This window comes from Lepus europaeus, chromosome 12 (genome assembly GCF_033115175.1).
Source record: "Lepus europaeus isolate LE1 chromosome 12, mLepTim1.pri, whole genome shotgun sequence".
In the NCBI taxonomy this organism is placed as follows: Eukaryota; Metazoa; Chordata; class Mammalia; order Lagomorpha; family Leporidae; genus Lepus; species Lepus europaeus.
Window position 1 is genome coordinate 58158288 of NC_084838.1, and position 23869 is coordinate 58182156.

The 23869-nt window shown below is 40.7% G+C and overlaps 1 protein-coding gene across 10 annotated transcripts in view; it reads right to left on the minus strand.

Moving 5' to 3' along the window:
• LOC133771829 (endophilin-A1) overlaps positions 1–23869 on the minus strand; it is a 717118-nt gene that overhangs the window by 687471 nt on the left and 5778 nt on the right. For all 10 annotated transcript variants that reach the window (XM_062208166.1, XM_062208164.1, XM_062208168.1 and 7 more), the window contains exon 2: positions 21368–21456. In XM_062208166.1, coding sequence (XP_062064150.1) covers positions 21368–21456 — 89 coding nt within the window. The remainder of the gene's footprint in view (positions 1–21367; positions 21457–23869) is intronic.

Consider the following 23869-nt stretch of genomic DNA (forward strand, 5'->3'; position numbering starts at 1 on the left):
TGCTGCCACCCTTGTGCTGGAGCATAAGAACAAAGGTCTTGTCCCTTGGAGTACGTACCACTGTCTGATTTTTCCAACAAGTGGGCGTAAGAATCTCCATGGGTTGGTAGAAAGAACATCAAAACTACAAAACTTTGAAAACAATGTGGTGGTCCGGATGATGGGGAAAGGAGATGCCTTCTTAAATTTCTGGTAGAAGAATAAACGGGTGCATTTATAAAATCAATCACTTAATAGTCTCTATATCAATTGCAACTTTATACATCTTTTGATACAGTATATAAATTATCTACTGCTGGAAAACAAATTATCCCAAAATTTAGCAGCTTAAAATAATAAGTATTGACACTTTGGGCAGGACAGTGAAGAACTCTCCTGACTCACTCCTCAGTGATGTTGGTGAACATTATTTAAAAGCAAAACAAAGTACTTACAGCAACAGTAAGTGGTCCTAAGGGCAAACAGCAAATGAAAAAAAAATTTGAGAAAATCAATGAAAATTTAGTAAAAAAAGCAAGTGGCTGTGCTACCAGAACTAATGCCATTCCTTCTTTCTTCCCTACCAACTCAACATGGAGGGACTCCATTCCAGGACTCAAGGCTCCTTATCCCTCCAGCTCCTACTTGGAGGTTTTGTTAACAGGAGGTAAAGGCCATCAGCATTTCTCATCCTGTTCCAAACCATCATTGAGGTCAAGTACAACTCAAGTGCTGTTAAAATGTTGGGACTCTATTCTTCTGCCCATGATATACTCTGAGTGCAGCACACTGAGATCCAAATACCTTTGCCCCAGCTTATGATGCAGTGGTTCCACACCAGCAGAGGCAAGCAAAGGATCTCAAGCCGCTACCTCTTCTTCACCAGGGAACTGGCTCCAAGAGCAGGATGATGATATCATCCTCACCTTCAATTCCAGAGGCCTGGCTCAGAAATTTTTGCATGGAATAGGAAGCAGGACATGGTCCAGAGAAATCCGAATCCCTTCCCAAAGAGAAAAAAATGACTTTCTTTGCAATATAATGTGGATAAGTTCAAGTTTAGGGGTACTCTAAAGAACAGTGGGGGTGATGATAATGGGCAGCTGAAAGGAGATTCAAGATACAAGCTGGGGGGCCAGCGCCATAACTCACTTGGTTAATCTTCCGCCTGCGGTGCCAGCATCCCATATGGGCACATTATTTTAATCCTCGCTGCTCCTCTTGCAGTCCAGCTCTCTGCTGTGGCCCGGGAGGGCAGTGGAGGATGACCCAAGTGCTTGGGCCCTGCACCCGCATGGGAGACCAGGAAGAAGCACCAGGCTCCTGGCTTCGGATCGGCGCAGCGCTGACCATAGCGGCTATTTAGGGAGTGAACCAATGTAAGGAAGACCTTCCTCTCTGTCTCTCTCTCTCTCTTTCTCTCTCACTGTCTGTAACTCTACCTGTCAAAGAATAATAAAAAAAGATACAAGCTAGGTCTTGTGTTGTGGCACAGTTGGTTAAGTTACTGCCTGCAATGCTGACATCCCACATGAGCACCAATTCAAGTCCCAGTTGCTCCACTTCCGATCCATTTCTCTGCTAATGATCTTGGGAAAGCAGAAGATGGTCCAAGTACTTGGGCCCCAACACCCACAGAGGAGCTCCCAATGGAATTCCAGGCTGCTGGCTTCAGGCTAGTCAAGCCAGGCCATTTGGGGAGTGAATCAGTGGATGAAGATCTCTTTGTGTCTGTATGTCTCTCTATATAAATAGATAGATAGAGAGATAGATAGATAGATAGATAGAGATAGATGTAGATGTAGATGTAGATGTAGATGTAGATGTAGATGTAGATGTAGATATGTAACTCTGCCCTCCAAATAAATAAAACAAATCTTGGGTTGGGGTGGGGTGGGAGATACAGGCTGAATTGCCAGCCTGCTAGTTTGTAGGAGACAGCATGGAGGAGCCCTTTAAGGACTTGGAAAAAAATATCAAGTAATAATCCAGAAACTTCAAAGAAGTCACAGATTTTATTAATTTACAGAGTAATTTATGCTCTCAGGCATTGTTGAATAATCAGTTAGCAATTAGTGGAGTTTAACAACTGGGTATGATCAAGGAAAGAGAGCAAAGAGCCCTTCCAAAACTACCATTATTCTAAGGTAACATACCCAAGTCTGTATCTCCCTTAAGAACATCAGAGAGTGAACACAATGAGAGGAAGAAAAAACCAGCTAAGAACATGAGAGACTTAACATAATAAGAGGGGGGAAAGGACTTCAATAAAATAAACAGCTAGTCACCAAGCAAATAAACAAGGCAATAACAGTCCAGGAGTGGAAGCATGAGACCAGTAATCAGATTTGCTGCAATATAATATCTAAAATGTCCACTTTCCAAGAAAAAACTTAAGGGACATGCAAATAAACAGGAAAGTACATGTGTATACACACAATTGACTTGTCTCTCTGGAGAATCCTAATACACTCACTTTCACCAATGGACAGAACAACTAAAGAAGATCAACAAGGAAACAGAAAACCAAAACAACACTAAAAACAAAGTAGAACTAGTAACATCATTAGAACACTCCACACCAAAACAATAAAATACATACACTTTGCAACAGCACATGGAACAATCCCAGGACAGACAATATGCTAGGCCATAAAAAAAATCTTAATACACCTGAACACAATGGTTTAAAATTAGAAATAAAATCACGGAGAAAACTGAGAAACTCAAAATATGTGAAAATTAAAAAAATACTCCTAAATAACAACTGGTTCAAAGAGGAAGCCAAACAAAATTTTTTGAGATGAATTAAATAGGGACAAAAAATACCAAAACTCATGGCATGCAGCTAAAACAGTGCTCAAAGGGAAGTATACAGCTATAGATGTCTAAATAAAGGAATAAAGGTCTGTCAAGAACCTAATATTCCAACACCTTAAAAAACTGGAAAAATAAAAGCAAACTAAACATAATGCAAGGCAGGATGAAGGAAAAAAACAGAAGAGAAATTAAATGAAATAGAGAACAGAAATAATATAGTTAATAACTAGAATTGACTGTAAACACTAAAGTGCTTACAGGTGAAAAACAAAAACAAAAACATATGATGTCTGGGATTTGCTTCCAAATAATCCAGCAGAGGTAGAGGGAACAGAGGAGCAGAAGGGTATAGCAGTTTATAGATCAAACAAGACTGGCAATGTGCTCATTATTGTTTAAGGTGGGTAAAAAGTAAACATTGATATTCATTGATATATTCTCTACCTGTGTAATTAACTATGTTCCATACTAAACAGTAAAACACATACACACAAACATCTACACATACATCCCTTCAAAAAAAAAAAAAAAGTATGACATGAAATAAAGTACCAAATGTCAAAGAAAAAAAATCACAGATAAAGTTGTGTTTTCCCAAAGGGATACTACTGGCATTCAGAGTATTATGGTTGTTTAACTGGGTAGGATTATTTTATTCATTTCAGAATGTTTAACAATTTCAATTACTGTGTCAGTAGCACAACTAGTTGAAAGCAATGATGTAGGCAAAGTCTTATATAAAAAGTTATTCATCACAGTATCAATATACCATTGCTAGAAATAAAATAACCTTAATGTACATGACACTAATTAAACAAAATATGCTGTATCAATAGAATGTATAATAACACCTAAAATTATGTACTTCTCTTTAAAGATGATGCACTGAAAACATGACACTGACATTTCCACGTCACACTTCCTTAGACAAATCCCTACTATTAAGAAAAACAATAAAAGGATCCAAAATTGTGGGTGATCCTGTGTCTGGCTGGAAGACTGAGTGCCTAGCCCATACAGGAAGTCAAGACCGTGGCACATCATGCCCCCCTGGGGGGAACCATGGTTGAAGACTCAGCACACTAAAACCCACCCATGACCTGACTGCTGGAAGGTGGCAGGGGACCCAGGCACATTTCCTCCACCCCCATTTCCTATTGAAGGGCCTTGCACTAGGTAAACAGCTCCCAGGTGTGGCCCAGACCCATAAGACCACCTGGAAGGCTATGTAGGCTTTGTGACCTTCAAGCTGATTGGAGAAGTGTACAGGTGCCAGTATCAGCTTTATCCTGTAGAATCAGTGTTGCTACCCTGAACTAGCTACTCCCCTTTGCCTGCCCTATAAAAGCTTGTGTCTGATTGTTAATAAACAGACATGTTCACAGAAACTGTCTCCATTACTTCTTGTCAAAGAACACTATCACTCTACCATCTCTAAAGTGTGGGCTTCGCAGGATGAGCCCACAGCTGGTGCCCAAACAGGGACCTGAACGCGTAAGGTAGGCAACGGTGGGGCCCTCCCTGCTAGGAGAGGAGGCATTGCTCATCAGTCAGGCCCTCAATCCCTCTCTGCTAGGTGAGAAGGCACTTCCACACATCACTCGGGCCCCCCATCCCTCCTGCTAGGTGAGAGGGTACATCCGTCTCTTTCTAGGGGGCCCCGCCATGATCATCAGCTCCCCACGTGGATCTTCTCTTGTCCCCCTGTGATAATTCTCTTGGCTACCCTCGTTTTTCTCTCTGGGACTCTGTTGCCTCCTCATCAGACTGGTCTGTCTGTAGTTCTATCTTTCTAGCTCTTTCTTTCACTTTCCTGATTGGTTACTTACTTTTGCCCTCCATATGGGCCAGACTCCAAGTAAGGACCCCAGGCCTAAGCTCTTGCAGGCTTTGTTGGAAACTCATTGCATTAAACTGAAACGGAAAAAAGCTGAAAAGTTTTGGGAAACCACTGCAGGTATGTGGCTTAAGATAGTAGACATTTATGATCCATTCATCTGGGAGGTTTTACAAGCTGCCCAATGGCAGGAGGTGGACACCAACATACCTGTCCCCCTCCAGTTTTACCCTATAGATACTGCCATCTTGCAATGCTTAGCGCCCCCTACTGCCATTTTCCCAGGCTCTGACTGCTGTGGTAAGGGTTCAGGACCCTGCGGGAGTAGGTGAACCCCCCAATAAGCTGAGGCTGTGGAGCAAAGGCTGTATGTGATGCAATTGCCCTACCACGTTTTCTCTGGCTTGTGCCCCACAACCTGTTCCTCCTCCCTCTTCTGCTCTCCATTTGGTGTGCCCCCACTGTAGGAAGGGCAACCACTGGGCAAAGGATTGTAGGTCCCAGTATGACAAAGAGGGAAAACCTTTAAATGGGAATCAGGGCAGCCCCCAGCCCCGTCAACCCAAGGGGGACCGTCCCGCCATCCCAGTGCTGCATGATCCAATCAAATGGGAATAGATTCCCCTGGAGCTTACTGGACCATTCCTCTGGAGTCACAAATCAAGTCTTCAAGGTCATAGCTGACTCAGGAGCAGATGTCACCATATTTCGAAAAGAGGAAGTTCCCTCAGGGTAGGAAACTATCCAGGGCCCTGAGGTGAGAGGTGGGGGGACTTTCTCCCAGTCAGCTAAAAAACCCTGTTACTTGTATAGACTCAGATGGACACAATAATGCCCCTAAGGTTACTGCTCTCCTCCTGTCCTGTTTTCTTTTTTTTTTAACTTTTATTTAATGAATATAAATTTTCAAAGTACAGCATATGAATTACAATGGCTTCCCCTCCCATAACTTCCCTCCCACCCCCAACACTCCCCTCTCTCTCTCCCCTTCCATTCACATCAAGATTCATTTTCAATTCTCTTTATATACAGAAGATCAATTTAGTATATATTAAGTAAAGATTTCAACAGTTTGCACCCACATAGAAACACAAAGTGAAACATACTGTTTGAGTACTAGTTATAGCATTAAATCACAATGTACAGCACATTAAGGACAGAGATCCCACATGAGGAACAAGTGCACAATGACTCCTGTTGTTGACCCAACAAATTGACACTCTAGTTTATGGTGCCAGTAACCACCTTAGGCTCTAGTCATGAGTTGCCAAGGCTATGGAAGCCTTCCAAGTTCGCCGACTCTGATCATATTTAGACAAGGTCATAAAAGACAGGGTGGGGATAGTAACCAATGATCCTAAGCATGGCATTTACCAGGTCTGAACAATTATACAGCATTAAGTGGGGAAGAGGACCATCAGTACACACAGGTTGGGAGTAGAGCCATTGGAGGTACAGTAGAGGTTATGATTACAAAGGAATGAGGCCCAAGTGCACTAGACAGGGTCTAGAACAAAGGACAGAGTCATTATTAGAGGAGCTAAGAAAGGTGCTGTCTAAGCTACAATTAAGTTTTCTGATTGAGAGCAAATAGAACCTGACAGAAGGGGCTTGATAATAATCTGCTGGGCTTTAGGCCTTGTAAGTTAAGAGGCCCAGACCTATCTATCTCTTCACATGGGGTACATCCTAAGGGAGGTGTGAACCTCCTAGGGGAAGGCACTCTGTTGACTTTCATTACTTGGCTGGCCTGGGAGGAGAGCTGGCCAGGTAAAGGCAGGGGGCATCTCTAACAAGAAATTTACAGTTCTGCCTGCAATGTTGCTGACCCTGCTTGGCCGTCCCCTCAGCTGTAGTAGTCACTTTGGAAGTTGGGCTGAGTAAAGGGCTTTTCAGCTTAGAGCCAATAAGATCTGTGGCTCTCACCTGGGCATCCTTCGACTCCAGGGCAGGTCCATTTCCAGTGATCCAACTCTTGGCAGAGCTGCCAGGGCTCTTCACAAGCTGACTTCTGCTGAAGCCCAGGCTTACCACATGGAAAGCCACTGCAGTGGACTGTCCTGTTGGGTCTCCTTGAGGGCAGATCACTGTACAGATCAGCCATTAATAGGCCTGCCACCCATTGCTTCTGATGCCTAGCTTTCTTTTCCTCCTGGTTTGTGTTAAAGCAGACCAGAGGATGCAAGTCAAGGGAGTGCCCAAGTCCCATCTCTAATCTTCGGTGGCCTGAACTACAAGTCTATAGTCACAGGCATGTTCTGTAGTAGTTTTTCTAAGGTAGACAATGCCCATGAGGAAAATTATATTCTCACTTTAAAACTTTCTTTCCCTTTGGTCTGAAAGGGAGGCTTTTTTTTTTTTTTTTTTTTGACAGGCAGAGTGGACAGTGAGAGAGAGAGAGAGACAGAGAGAAAGGTCTTCCTTTTGCCGTTGGTTCACCCTGCAATGGCCGCCGCGGTAGCGCGCTGCGGCCGGCGCACCGCGCTGATCCGATGGCAGGAGCCATGTGCTTCTCCTGGTCTCCCATGGGGTGCAGGGCCCAAGGACTTGGGCCATCCTCCACTGCACTCCCTGGCCACAGCAGAGAGCTGGCCTGGAAGTGTGGCAACCGGGACAGGATCGGTGCCCCAACTGGGACTAGAACCCGGTGTGCTGGCGCCGCAAGGCGGAGGATTAGCCTAGTGAGCCGCGGCGCCGGCCGAAAGGGACGTTTTTTCTACTTACTGTTTACTTCGCTGATGGTGAAGTAAATCTAGCTATGAGATTATTATTTAAGCTCTTATTTTGGCTATGCTATTACAGAAAAATGTTAGCCATCTCTTTTATAAGGTCTAAAGATTAAATTTTGCGTCCTACAGATTCCTTCATAATAGAATTAGTTGCCTACCTTGAAGAGAATAGAGAAATGAAAGAACAAGTTGGGCTTAGAATAGAGACATGAGGGAACAAGTCCTAGATCGCTTGCTGACAATAGCAATATCACATGAATACTTAGCAAACAGTTTCAACCATTAGATAACAACTTAATAAAACATTTACCAGAAGGCCCAATGCCTTCTAGAAATTTTAAGAATCATGTATTTGAAAACACCTCTTAAATATCAAACATGGTGTAGTTTGTTTAACCAGTAAATTTAAGCACAACCATATAAAATGTTTTTAGTTTCTTTCTACCAACAAGTTTAAAACATATGATACACAGATTCAGGTCACACAAATTAAAATGTATATTTGATTGATTTTAGCAACTTAAATTTATGGACAATCTTATCTATTAGCCATTTAAAATAAAACTCTTAATAAAATTTTCCCATGTGGACATACAATATGTACACACATATAACATAACATAATAGACCAATATAGAAATTTTAATAATAGCTTTTAAAATCTTTAACTCTTTTTGTAGATTGCCAATTGATTTGAATTGCTTTTTGTTTTTAGTAACCTCAGTTAACATACTTTCTCTCAGTTGGTACTGTTAATACATTATTGGCTTCATTGTTTACAGAGCCGTCCCAAAGTACTGAATACAATCGAAGTGGCTGGAAAAAGTCCATAGGAACCTATAGGAGGACATCTAAACACAGAACCAACAACACTTTAGTTTTATGAGCAGCAAATCCTATATAACTGTGGATGACAAAAGACTTTAAGTTGCCATGTTTAAAATTATAAACTCATCAACCAACAAGAGGCACTTGCTTACTTCACAGTATTTTTGAAAGCGCCTGTAGGATTTTACAAGTATTTAACCCTTTAGGCCTCTGGGGCTTTCTCATTAAGATCACTATCATGTCTAGTAACACAAGATCATTAGACTTTCTAATTCTCAAACATTTGTATTAATAGCATTTTCCATTATAGAAACTTAAAATTTAGTACCACGTCACATCTTGACAGTACTTCTAATATAATCCAAATAGCCTGTTTAGTTGGTGTCTCTATAACATGAGAGACATAGGTGCTTCGATTTTTTCAGTTGGAACCAAACTGGAAAAACCAAAGTCCAGGATTTACTGGAAATTTTAGAGACCAGATTGTTTGGAACTTTGATTTTTTGAATGCCTGTCAAGAACACCAAGAAGGCTCAAAATCCAAAATATCTGGTTGAAATAAGATTCGTTAAAATCATATAACATAGACCAAATTTGATCATTGTTACAAGGTGATTATTCAAATCTTTGAAAATAAGCACATATTTAAATAACCCATAGCTCTTAATAAAAATTCAGCTGTTTTTGAACAACTAGAATTTAACAGACATCAAGAGAACATAGTAGATTACTTTAACATATTGCTTTTAACAGAGAATCAGATTTTAATTCTATGTCAAAGAGAAATTGAGCTTCCTGTGATCTTTTGCTGTGAGGTTTCCTTCCTTTACCTTCTTTCATATTGGTGATCATGTTTCGGTTTTTCTGTGTGTAACACATCTTTAAGCATCATTTGCAAGGCAGGACAAGTGGCAACAAATTCTTTCAATTTCTGTTTGCTATGAAAAGTCTTTATTTCACCTTCATTCACAAATGAGAGCTTTGCAGGACATAATATTCTGGGCTGGCAGTTTTTCTCTCTTAGTACCTGGGTTATGTCTCGCCATTCCCTTCTAGCTTGTAGGGTTTCTGATGAGAAGTCTGCTGTGAGTCTAATTGGAGATCCCCTGAGAGTAATCTGACGTTTCTCTCTTGCACATTTTAGAATCTTTTCTTTATGTTTCACTGTGGTGAGTTTGATTACAATATGTCGTGGTGAGGATCTCTTTTGGTCATGTTTATTGGGGGTTCTATGAGCTTCCTGTAATAAGATGCCTCTGTCTTTCTCCAAACCTGGGAAATTTTCTGCTAGTATCTCACTAAAAAGGCCTTCTAATCCTTTCTCTCTCCCCATGCCTTCAGGAACTCCTAGAACCCGAATGTTAGGTTTTAATAGTATCCTGTAGATTCCTGGCAATATTTTTTAGATTTCTAATTTCCTCTTCTTTGGTTTGCCTGTTTCCTTTCCTCTTCTCTGTCTTCTAAGTCCGATATTCTCTCTTCTGCTTCACCCATTCCGTTTTTAAGGCTCTCTAATGTGTTTGTCATTTGATCTATTGAGTTCTTCATTTCATTATGATTTCTCGTCACTATCACAGTTTCTTTTTCTACTAGTTGTTTCATTTCATTTTGATTCCTCCTTAATATTTCATTTTCAATGAGAGAGATTTTCTATCTTGTCCTTTAAGGATTTCTGTAGTTCAAGAATTTGTTTCTGAGAACTTCTTAATGTTCTTACCAATTTTTTGAGATCCGCTTCTTGCATTGCTTCTATCTCATCATCTTCATAATCTTGAATTGGGGTGTCTTTTTCATTTGGGGGCATCATAGTGTTTTCCTTGTTCTTGTTACCTCGGTTTTTGCATCTGTTGTTTGGCATGTTGGAGATATTTGGTTTCTTCACTGTGGAGTTTTTTCTTGTTATACTATGGCTCTAGGTTAAGTGGACTGTCTGCTTTCGATGGAGCCTTAGAGGCTTGAGATGAGTGTGGCCTGAGAGCTCTGGTTCCTCAGGGTTGAGGGTGTGTCAAAGATGACACTCCCAGGTTAGGCGTGGTAAATCTTTCTTTCATTCTTTTTTATTATTATTATTCAAAAGGGAAGTAATTCCACACAGCTGAACAGAATTGGAGGTAGTTAGCAGGCAAATGATATACCCACAGGAGCTAGAGATCGGAAGCTCTTTCCCAAGGACCACACAGGGAATTTGTGCTGCCCTCAGTGTGGGCTCCAATTCTCCTGCAGTCTCCCACTGGGTTGCCAAGTTAGATCCTAATCTCCTGTTATTTCACCCCCCCCAGAGTCAGGTTTTTCTGCTAGGCTCAGGGCCGGTGCAGACCTGAGGTCGCCCTGCTTATGACCTATGTCCAAAATGGTGCCTGCTCTTTGTCTTGCTCGCCTTTGAGAGGTGAGCAGAGAGAGAGAAACTTGTGTCCGTATCGGTCACGTTTTTTCTCTCTCTCTTCTAGTTAGCCTGGTGAAATTTTCCCCACGGGGTTTCAGGCCTCATTCCCTCTAGTCTCCTCTTTCCACTTGCCCGCTGGTGTCTCAGGCTATTTGAGGTTCAGCTCACCTCACGTTCCAACGCTGGTGTGTTGATTCTGTCGCTGGTGTCCCGAACTGTGGGCTCCCACGCTCTCCACACAGGTCCACTGTGAATCACTAGTTCTGGAAGAGTTTCCTCTGCTGTTTCTTCCCCTACTCTTCCTTGAACCTGCAGTATCTCCACTTTTATTAAACTGTCTCTTCCCTGACTTTCAGTGTGCTCCCTTCCTATTCCGCCATCTTGCCACTCCTGTCCTGTTTTCTTGTTATGGGACTCCCACTTTCCATAAAAACTGACAATGGCCCCACCTAAATATCTAAAGTGTTCGCTTCCTTTTGTGTTAAGTATGCCATTCATCATATCACAGGCATATCCTATAATCCCCAGGGCCAAGATATTGTAGAAAGAAGACATCAGGACCTTAAAAAACTTTGAAAAACAGAGTGGGGAGTATGGTATTCCCAGTAAATATGTTAACTTTGCTCTCTTCACCTTAAATTCCTTACAAGCCTCACACTCTGGAGAGCCGCCAGCTGTAAGACATTGGAGACCGCTCAGGGGCCCAACCTATTTGCCTCTGGTTTGATGGAAGGACCCAACCACCCAACAATGGTAGGCACCTGATCCCCTTCTAACAATGGGAAGAGGTTTTGCTCTGCAGCCTGTGTGGATACTGACCCAAAATGTCAAACTCCAGACCCCAATCTCTGAAAACTGACCCTCTGACAAGCCAACTTCAGTGCCTTTCCCTGAAGGAGCTGCCAATGAAGACACACCAAAAGAGGAGAAGGCTGGACCCCACCCAACAACAGGTGATATAGGGGGACCTCAAGGGTCTGGTGGGCCAAGCCCAATGCCTGTCCCCAACCCCTAATTCAATGGGTTCATTGTTGGTGGTGCTGATCTGTGCAGCACTGACGTTAAACTCTCAGGCTGCTGGTGACCAGGCTGGGTTCCAGGATGGCCCCGGTGATTTGACTTCTTGCCCAAATACACAGTAACTAGATCGGACCCTAGGACCAGCCCTTCAAAGATGCAGTCAGGCAGCTGGTAGAGCAGACTAAGAGGACCCTTGGACCGATTATCACTGCCATTATATCCACTGTCACTACAATAACTGGTGCAGCTGTTGCCACAGTTTCCCTCATCCAACCATGTGCCCCCAGTGTGATGCTTGCTTCATAGCTGTTTGTGTCTCCAATGTGCCTGTCTTGGACTGAGAAACTAAAAATCATAACTTGTCAGCCTAGATCAGGGGCCCTGGAGGTGGGGCATTTTCTCAGGTGCTCTTCAATTTAACCCAACAAATTCTAAAGCTTAATGCCACCCACATTTCTACCCTGGCAGTTACCACCTTTACACAGGGACTGGTCAATTACTGGTGGGGGAGTCATGAAATCTTGGTCCCATATCTATGTATTGATTACTACAGTAGTGGTTATTGTGGGTTGTGACTTATTGATCTGTTTTTTCCACGACACACTAAACAGGGTCACATTCACCAAGAGAAAGGTTGCCTTACTGGCTAAGATTTGGCCATAGAGATAGTCTACCCTAAAAAAGAAGGGGGAGATGTGGGTGATCCTGTGCCTGGCTAGAAGACTGAGTGCCTAGCCTATGCAGGAAGTCAAGGGCATGGCACACCATGTCCCCCAGGGGAAACCCTGGTTAAGGACTCACCACACTGAGACCTACCCATGACCTGACTGCTGGCCCCAGACACATTTTCCCCACTTCCTGTTGAAGGACCTTGTTCTAAGTAAACAGCTCCCAGGTGTGGCCCAGACCCATAAGACTACCTGGAAGGTTATGTAGGCTACATGACCTTCAAGCTGATTCAAGAAGCGTAGAGGTACCAGTATCGGTTTTATCCTATAGAATTAGTGTTTCTACCCTGAATTAGCTACTACCCTTTGCCTGCCCTACAAAAGCTTGTGCCTGATGTTTAATATTCGGATATGTTCACCAAAACTGTCTTCAGTGCTTCTTGTCAAAGAACATCCATTGCCCTACCATCCTGACAGCATGGGACTCGCAGGACGAGCCCAAACAAAACAAAACATGACGAACTTCAAAAAGAAAAAGAAAAGCACACACTTATAGAGAACAATAAATTAATTAAAGAAAAATCATAAACCAAAAGCTAAAATTTTGAGTATAGAAGTCAACAGTGGAAGAGAATGGTGTTTTTCATTTATGTGGTATTAATAAGTATAAGGACAGGCCGGCGCCACGGCTCAATGGGCTAATCCTCTGCCTGCGGCGCTGGCACACTGGGTTCTAGTCCCAGTCAGGGTGCAAGATTCTGTCCCTGTTGCCCCTCTTCAGGCCAGCTCTCTGCTGTGGCCCAGGAGTGCAGTGGAGGATGGCCCAAGTCCTTGGGCCCTGCACCCCATGGGAGACTAGGAGAAGCACCTGGCTCCTGCCTTTGGATCAGCGCAGTGTAATGGCTGCAGCGCACTGGTCGTGGTGGCCATTGGAGGGTGAACCAACAGCAAAGGAAGACCTTTCTCTCTCTGTCTCTCTCTCTCTCACTGTCCACTCTGCCTGTCAAAAAATAAATAAATAAAAATTAAAATTAAAAAGTACAAGGACAAAAGCCTACAGGGATTAAGAAAGCATCTATGGGAGTCAGCACTGTGATACAGTGGGTTAAGCCACCAAGTGGGATATATGCATCCCATATCAGATTACTTGAGTTCAAGTCCTATTTCTGTCCTCCCTATCTAGCTTCCAGCTAATATGTCTGAGAGGCAGCAGGTGATGGTTTTAGTACTTAATCCTGCCACCTATATCAGAGTCATGAATGGAGATGTTGGCTCCTGGCTTAGGCCTGGCCCAGCCCCAGCTGTTGGTGACATCTGAAGAGTGAACCAGAGAATGGAAGGTATCTCTCACTCTCATTCTCATTCTCACTTGACCTTTCACATAAATAAAAATGAATAAATAAACCTTAGGGAAAAAAATAAACCAACTACCACAAATCCAGGCCTTCAACTTATAAACATCAACCACAGCCACCTGCAGCATTTGCCTGGAATAAATGCCCAAAGTCTGCTCTATAAACAGTAATTTGCCCGGCAAAGTTCCCTGCTACATTTATTGGAGCAAGTAATGAAGTCAGGACAAGGCCTGACAGAAAGGACATACTAACTTTCAGCCACTGCAGTGAAGTCCATAAGCCCCTTCCCAACTCCTTACAAGAAGTCCACAGTCAGTCACCCTATGCAGAGGAGAAGCTGTTTGAGAAACTGATAAGCAGAAATGCGTATCAAATTCTCACAAGATACCTGCATAAAGCAATACAGACTTTCATATAAAAACATAAACAGTCAGTAAAAGATCATCATTCATTTGAAAAAAAAATCATCAGCACCAGAAGGAAAGCCTATGAAAAACAGAAGTTATCCAACAGAAAACAAAGACAATGCAGGAAACAGAAAAAAAAAATGATTCTAATCAGAAGTATAGTCTTTGTAGTGCAGTGTGTCACATCGCCACTTGAAATGCTCACATCTGCTAACAGATCAATTCTCACCTCTTCACATTCTGTGAGGCAGTAGATAATGGCCCAAGCACTTGGGTTCCTACCACCCACGTGAGAGACCCAGATGCAGTTGCTGGATCCTAGCTTTGGTATGGCCCAGCCATGGCTGCTGCAAGCATTTGAGAAATGAATCAGCAGATAGAATCTCTCTGTCTCCCTCTTTCCCTCTTTCCCTCTCTCTCTCCCTCTCCCTCTCCCTCTCTCTTTCTCTCTCTTCCTCTCTCACTTGCTCTGCCTTTCAAAAGAATAAACTTAAAAAAAAAACTATAATCATAAATATTAAAAAGTGACCATTAAATAAGACTGCTATGAAATTAAAAATATTTCTTAGAGGTAAAACTTTGATTTCTAAAATTTTAAAATTCAAGCAATGAAATGGAGTATCTTAGTCCATTTCAGCTGCTATAGCATAATACTTTAGATTGGGCAATTTATAAATAGCAGAAATTTATTGCTCACAGTTCTGGAGGCTGATAAGTCCAAATTCAAGGCACCAACAAGTCTGGTATCTAGGAAGAAACTGTTCCGCACAGATGGTGCCTTCTGTGTCTTCACCAGGCAGAAGACACACTTACTCATGAGGGTGGAGCCCTCTTGACTTAATCATCCCTGAAGCTCTCATTACTTAATATTATCACATCAGGTATTAAGCCTCAACATTGGAATTTGAAAGGGAGAGAGAGGAATCACATTCAGACCATAGCACAAACAGAATAAAGTCCTCTTATTGATTGGAGAAAAAGTATGACCATTCTGGAGATAGAATAAAAAGATAAAGGGATGGAAAACATGAGTGAACAGAGAAAAGAAGGCTGAATCAAGAGAGTACAAATGCTCTTGATCTCTTTTTCTGTCTCTCTCCCTCTCCCTCTCTCTTGCTCTCGCTCTTGCTGTCACTCCCTTTCTCTCTTATGCTCTTCTTCTCCCACTTTTACTTTTTCACCCCTTCCCTCTGGTCCATTGGGTTTCCCCACCAATAAAACTTTTCCCTTACTCCAGTGTTCGGTGTGTTTTGTGCCAGCCTTACATTGGTGCTGTGACTCAGCCTTAGGCTCCCCAGTGACTTTGCTCTCCCTTCGGGGATCTCTGAGCTGCCTTGGAATCCTGGATTTCTGCCAGTCACAAAATACACCCCTAGAACTCCTTCCGTGCCACCAAAAACTTCGTGATCTCCATCCACACACCAACCTTCCAAATTCTGAGGTAAGATGCAAAATGGGAGATATTCATAGCAATTGCTACTATGAGTTGAGGTTCTATTCTCTCATCTGAAAGTCCTGTTACTAGGCACCACACCCCTACAGATACTGTGTCCAGGTAACAGTGGGTGTGGGTGACGACTCAACCTCCTGTTTCCTTTCTACAGGCTAAGTCCTGGGCTCTGGTGGGTGCATGGGTGACAACCCTACTCTCTGTTCCCATATCATCTAGTTGGACGGCATGATCTTGGAGACACCCAATATCCACCAATCTGACTCAATCCATTGCCGTGGGAGCTTCTTTTTCCCCTATTCTGTCTGAGTCTCCTTTTGGTTGCCTTCTAAGTAATAAGGTCCCTCTCAAATTGCCTCCAGATATCAAACACCAAACCTGATAGCTTTATCACTTTTGTTGAGTGATCGGGAAACTGAAAGGAGAACCCATATGTTCAAGCTTTTTCCTATCTTCAATCTAAACCTTCCATGTGTACTTCCTGCTCTCCAGCCCAGGTCCTTTTGGCCTCTAAAGTTTCCACTAGAGGTCAAGGGCCTGACCTGAAACCACTTCCCTCTATGTTCATGGCCCCAGCTCCTCACTGTCTCATGTTTACTGTACCTCACCCTCTCGCCCAGGGATTTCGACTTTACCTTAGAACCAGGCCTGGTCAAAAGTCTACTCTCACTGTCTTATCAATGATCTTGCTGCAAGTTTGGGAATGGTTGCCTCCAGGCTTTCACTCTCCAGCCCTTGTCCTCCAACTAGTCTTTGCCCCTCCCGCTCCTATTCTGGTTTTACCATAAGAATAGCAAGGGAGTGGTGATCCCATTATTCTGAGCTCCCTGTTTACTGAGAAACAAATTAAGTATCCCACCTTCAACATCAGGCCCCAACTAGTGCTGCATCAAACGCCCACCCCTGGACTGGTTACTCTTGCCTACAGCTATGTGTAACTTGAGAGCACCTCCAGTTTTGTGAGCCCAAACAACAAATTCCTTTAACAGAGGTATTTGTAGATAGATAAAGCTTAAGACATTTTAATAACATGGTTAAATGTAACATATTTCTGTTCATCAAAAAATATTAATAGTGGCTAGCACTACATGCTCACTCAGACTTACCCCAAATGGTAGAGCTAGAAACGTGGCAGGGGATTCCAATTCAATACCATCTTACTAGTCAAAGTAAATAAAGTTCACAATGGATCATAAAGATAGGATTAACTGTCAAAGAGATCACATAAACAAGACTAGTGTCTGCTAATACCAAATGATAGAATTAAAAAGGAGAGAACAATCCAACATGGGGAACAGGATACACAGCAGACTCATAGAATGGCAGATGCCATAAACAGCACTCTGGCCTCAGAATCAGCCCTTAAGGCATTCAGAACCATCTGAAAAGCCCATGAGATTATTTCAGGCATGGAAAGCCAAGACACTCTGAGAAAAAAAAAAAAAATGACCTAAATGAAAGATCTCTGCAAGTGAGATCCCAGTGGAAAGAACAGGTCATCAAAGAAGGAGGTACCTTTCTCTGAAGGGAGGAGAGAACTTCCACTTTGACTATGACCTTGTCTAATATGATCAGAGTCGGCCAACTCAAAAGGCTTCCATAGCCTTGGTAGCTCATGACAAGAGCCTAGGGTGATTACTGATGCCATAAACAAGAGTATCAATTTGTTAAGTCAAAAACAGGATTCACTCTGCACTTACTCCTCATGTAGGATCTCTATCCTTAATGTGTTGTCCAATGTGAATTAATGCTATAACTAGTACTCAAACAGTACTTTACACTTTGTGTTTTTGTGTGGGTGCAAACTGATGAAATCTTTACTTAATATATACTAAACTGATCTTCTGTATATAATTGAAAATGAATCTTGATGTGAATGGAATGGGAGAGGGAGTGGGAGAGGAGAGGGTTGCGGGTGGGAGGGAAGTTATGGGGGGGAAAGCCATTGTAATCCATAAGCTGTACTCCGGAAATTTATATTTGTTAAATAAAAGTTTATATATATATATATATATATATATATATATATATATATATTATACACACACACACACACACACTTATCAATTTATACTAAAAAATATTGCTTTGTAACTTGCCAAATTTATTTTGCAATTTATTTTAACAAGTTTCCATGCTATAGCAATGGGTAATCAGTACTTTATGAAACAGCAATGGGTAACAAGTACTAGTTATAGATGAACACAATTTTAATTTTAATTGAATTCAGATAGAGATATAATATCAGTATCTTAAGTCATTTAGGTATAATTGCTAAATGTAAAATTGGGTAAATGGAAATGAGATAAATGTGTCTAAATGTAAACTTTGGTACTCTCAGCACATTATATTCTATAGAAAAACTATTTGGGTTTGCTAACAAATATGTTTCCATAAACTGTCTATGAAAAGTAGTTCAATACTACTTAAAGTAACTCCGGCTGAAATTTGAAATGTTACCTTATTTAAAAAATGTTGTCTTAATTTGGAGATTTTTAACAGGTTATTTCAAAATGTATATCAAGGAAGGTTAGAAGGAAGAGTGTTCTTGTTAAGGAAAGTTAAGAAGGAAAGTTTTTTGAATAAAGAAAGGACATAGTTTGTAAGAATTACTTTATCCTGAGGGCTAGTTTATTCTAGACCGGAATGGAAATGATAGAACATTTCAAGCTAGTTGAAGAGGATGTGTGGAAGTCACAGAAGGCTATGAAAGAAAGAAATTTTTGGATATAAAAGCTATTAATTTTTTTTTACATTTTTTAACTTTTATTTAATGAATATAAATTTCCAAAGTACAGCTTTAGGATTACAGTATTTCCCCCCCATAACTTCCATCCCACCCGCAACACTCCCCTCTCCCACTCCCTCTCCCATTCCATTCACATCAAGATTCATTTTCAATTATCTTTATATACAGAAGATCAATTTAGTATATATTAAGTTAAGCTTTCAACAGTGTGCACCCACACAGAAACACAAAGTGTAAAGTACTGTTTGAGTACTAGTTATAGCATTAATTCACATTGAACTAAGGCCTTCACCAGCCAGATAGTCAACCAAATGCTGCTTCAGGGATATACTTGGCTCCCCACCCAGGAGACAGCAACTTGAGACATCGCCCCATGACAGCAGAGAGTACCTCATCACCCCATGTCAGCAGAAGTAGCTTTAAAAACAGATCATCATCCCTCTACCCCTCCTGGACTTTTGGCGCTAATGTAATCCCATACAACTCTTGCTTTATAAAAAACAAAAGGGGGGGATGTTAGTAAAATGGCACCATCTTATCTATGGTGCGATCTATACCCCAGATGCCTTCCTAGGCTCTAGTCCCGGCCGCCATGAACCCATGGCCCAAAACCCGGTGTTAGCTCCACCCCCATCCTAATGGGATTCCCTGTTCCTCCTTCCCTGCCCACCTCCCGGGGGCAAAGTTTTAAGAGGACCTGTTCATGAGCACGTGGCTCTTTAGATTCTCTCTCTCTCTCTTAAGCTCTCCTTCTCCCTCTTTTCCTTCTTCGCCCCTTCCCTATTGTCTGTCGGGTTTCCCCACCAATAAACCCTTTCCCTTAAAAAAAAAAAATAAGAGAGAGAGAAAATACAAACTCTAACAGAATGCTCAAAGAAAGAACACAGGCAATGAAGAAAAATGCAAAAGAACATTTTCTCAATTAAAAGAAATTCTTCAGTTTTGAGATTGGAGAAGCCCCACTAAACGCTAAGGATAAACTTTTAAACAACCTAAGTAAACAGATGATGTTGAAATTTCACAATATCACATATAAAGAGAAAATCCTAAACTTTCAAATGAGTACCTATTAAGAAACAAAACTCACACTGGCATTGGGCTCCCTGGTAGCTCCACCAGGGGACAATAATAAAGTTTTCAAAAGCCAAGGGAAATTACACAGACATAAACTTTTATGTTCAGGTGAAGTATCAAGGGCAAAAAAAAGGTATTTTCAGAGAAGGTAAGGAGTCAGAAAATGCGCCTGCACATCCTGAGAAACAATCCAATGAAAAGCAAAAGGGAAAAGTAGGATGCTACAAATTGTGGAATCAGTTCAAACGTACACAGAAAGCCTAGGATGACAACTGTAAGTTGATGCCCAGAAGACCAAGGCTTACACATTATCTTACCAAAATGGAGCATGAACTGAGCAATTACTAAGTTGTAAAGCAATTACTAAGTTGTACAGAACGTCAATCTATTTTATTTTGAGATGTAGAATATTGTTGTTGACACATGCAGGTTGGGTGGCATAGCATTTTCACTTCTCATTAGGTCCAAACATAACACAATGTTTTCTAATAAATAACTACTTTTGTAGTCATAAAATTAAAAATGCCACTTTCAGGTTTTTAATTTCAAAAGTCAAATCAAAATCCACAGTATTTCACAGTGTGGTCTATGGGCTACTTTTGAGAATTATCTGGAAGGTTTTTTTTAAAAGAGATCCCCTAGAGATCATCATTTAATAAACTCTTCAAGTGCATCTATGCACACTAAATTGTGTGAACCATAGCTATAAGGCAGTAATCTCCAAAATTCTCATCATACATCTTATCAGCAAAAAACTAAGTATTCACCTATATATGTTTATTTATAACATGCACATTATACCTTTATGTTTTATATATTATGTGTATTATAAATATAAAAAATAGAAATTGTAGAGTATTAGGAAATTGCTTAATGATATTTTAATATATGCTTTGGCCCAATCAAGAGGAAAGTAAAAATTAAGGATGGATTTTAAAAGTTGAAAAAATATTAACAAATAAAAGGAGGGGAGTATAAAGAATCACAGAAATGAAAACTGAAGTCTCCAGGCTGCTACATGAGGCTTTTTATACTTCAAATTAAAAAAAAGGGAGACTGAGACGGATCAGATTTTATCTCAAAGATGACTGAGGAAGTAACAACGGTATTTCAACATAAACTTAACTCTGATCATCAAAAAGAAAGAAATTTGTTGATGTGTCAGATAAATATACAAGCAACACGAGAAGAAAATGATTGCATTCTTTTAGATTCAGCCATAACCATAGATGGTAAAATTAGGAAGGTTTATGTCACACATTTTAACAAGTCAAATTTCATACAACTGTGGAATGATCCCAGGGCAACAGACACAAAAACTGGATATAGTCAGGTTATCAAAAATAATATTCAAATAATATAATTGTGACTGCAATAAAGATCAAAGAAAAGGGGAAAGGTATCCATATGCTAGGCTTCTCATTTAGAAAATATAATGAAATCTGTTTATTAGGAAAGCAAGTGCTTTAATTGCTGTGCTAAGTATCGTGGGACTACTGTATACCAAATGTTTGATAAAGAGTACCCAGCATCACTCCACTATTTCTAATGACCAAGGAGAGGCCCAATAATCTATAGTTAAATGACTGAGAATCCCCTATAGGGTGATAGGGAGTGTTAAGTGAAATCCCTCAACCTATTCCAGAACACTTATGAGTACACTACTCTGGGAAGGTCATCTCAGACTTTCAAGTTCACACTACAATTATCTTAGGGGAAAACTGAGCCATGTGTACGGAGTTTCCTACAAAGGCAGTCTATTGGATTAAGACGCCAAAGATTTCTGTAACTTTTAAAGCTGAACTTTAACAGCTGAAGGCAAATACACACAGAGTACCCAACTGATAACTTTTCTATTACCTGCAAACTTCCCAAATATGTCAGAAAATGGATAGGGCCTACCTATATGTGGATCCCTTACAATAAATCCAGTATTTATACTGTGTTATATATTCATTTGGAAATCCAATTAATTTCTTTAGGGAATTAATGATGTTTTAACTTTAATACTAAAGAGAAACAAATCCAACAAATCAAATTCTCATGAAAAAATAATATAAGAGCTCACCTTTCCACAACCAAACTGACTGCTTGTGTGAGATCTGGATTTGCCACCTGGAGACGTTTCCACAAAGACCATACAAATTCTTTGTCAGCCTTAAAAGAAATAAAAGATATTTTGAATGTATTGTTTTATACCAATATTACAGAAGACAAGATATTATATTAAAATTTGAAAATGAAAAACATAATTATTTAATGCCTAGTGTTATAACTATACCAATAGATTCTTCAAAATAATAGCAGGAGAGTTTTATTTTTTAAAAGTTCTCACAATGGTAATCCCCTTCACTTTTATTTCTACCATCCACATTTTTGGGTACAAATGATGAAATCTGAATATCGAGGTACATTTTCTCCAAAAAGCAATTTTCCCTTCAGCTCCTAATCCATTTTTCAGCTCCCCTTTTCAGCAAAACTAAAAAGAATACCATATAATCAGTCTCCTCTTTCCCACCTAACATTCACTCTGAAACATCTTAGACTAAGATGTTATTAATAAAACCTGACCTGTTATTAATAAAACCATTTTCTAGAGTCCACATTGACAAATCCAATGGGCAATGGGCAGTTTCATTCCTTATTGCCTAGGTCAGTGATTATTAACACTGCCTGACTGCTAGGAAGATTTTTAAGAAAATTTTAAAATAATAATGATCAAATAACTATGAGAAACAGTGACTTGATCAGCCCTTGTCCTGACTATTGATGTACAATTTAATACTTTTATACCTTTTAGTATTTTTTTTGTTCCAGTTAATACTATTGGTTGAACACTAATTAACACACAATTATTCTTACGTGTTGAAATTTAACTGAAAAGTGATCCCTGTTAAATATAAGAGTGGGAATAACAGAGGGGACACATGTACAATTTGGGACATGCTCAATCGGACTTGCCCCAAATGGTGGAGTTAGAAATGTGCCAGGGGATTCCAATACAATCCCATCAAGATTGCATGTTCCAATGCCATCTCACTAGTCCAAGTGATCAATTTCTGTTCACAATGGATCATAATGATAGGTCTAAGAGTCAAAGGGATCACACAAACAAGACTAGTGTCTGCGAATACTAACAATAGAATAAAAAAGGGAGAGAACGATCCAACATGGGAAGTGGGATGCACAACAGACTCATAGAATGGCAGATGTCCTAAACAGCACTCTGGCCTCAGAGTCAGCCCTTAAGGCATTCAGATCTGGCTGAAGAGCCCATGAGAGTATTTTAGGCGTGGAAAGCCAAAACACTCTGGCAAAAAAAAAAAAAAAAAAAAAAAAACCTAAATGAAAGATCTCTGCGGGTGAGATCCCAGTGGAAAGAACGGGCCATCAAAGAAGGAGGTACCTTTCTCTGAAGGGAGGAGAGAATGAGAACTTCCACTTTGACTATGACCTTGTCTAAATAAGATTGAAGTAAGCGAACTCAAGAGGCTTCCATAGCCTTGGCAACTCATGACTAGAGCCTAGGGAGATTTCTGATGCCATAAACAAGAGTGTCAAATTGTTAAGTCAACAACAGGAGTCACTGTGTACTTACTCCTCATGTGGGATCTCTGTCCTTAATGTGTTGTCCAAAGTGAATGAATGCTGTAACTAGTACTGAAACAGTATTTTACACTTTATGTTCTGTGTGGGTGCAAACTGATGAAATCTTTACTTAATATATACTAAATCGATCTTCTGTATATAATTGAAAATGAATCTTGATGTGAATGGAATGGGAGAGGGAGTGGGAGATGGGAGGGGTGTGGGTGGGAGGAAAGTTATGGGGGGGGAAGCCATTATAATCCATAAACTGTACTTTGGAAAATTATATTTACTAAATAAAAGTTTAAAAAAAGAATTAAAAAAATAATGATCAAATAATTCTAATTTTTGGTTTCAGGTAAGCATCAGAATTTTTGAATAGCTCCTCAGATGAATCTATGCACTCAGGGTTGAGAACCACAGCCCTAGCTAACTCTATACCATTTTTCATGTTTTTATTTACCAACTCTGCACTGGGTCATTCCCACATGACTATTTCTTTACTCTTGAGTACAGATTTATATCCAAAAAGTATAGATATTTATATCCAAATATCTATTCAACAATTCCACTTGAATGCCTAATAAGCATCTTATACTTAACTCCTCCAAAAAAAAAAAAAATATCCTGACGCCTTACCCTCTTACAAACCTGCCCTTTTGCATCTTAGAAAAGGGCACCACCAGAGCTGGCCTTGTGTTCAAGTGAGTTAAGCCATCACTTGCAGTGCCAACCTCCCATATTGGAGTGCCAGTTTGAATCCCGATCCTCTACTTCCAAACCAACTTTCTGCTAATGCACCTGGGATGAAGATTGATTTCTTGGCTCCTGAATTCAGCCTGGCCCATGGCCATTTGCGGAGTAAACGAGCAGATGGAAGATCTCTGTCCCTCTCTCTGTCAATCCACCTTTCAAATAAAATCTTTTTAAAAATATTTGCTTGAGGGGCTGGCGCTGTAGTGTAGCGAGTAAAGCCACCGCT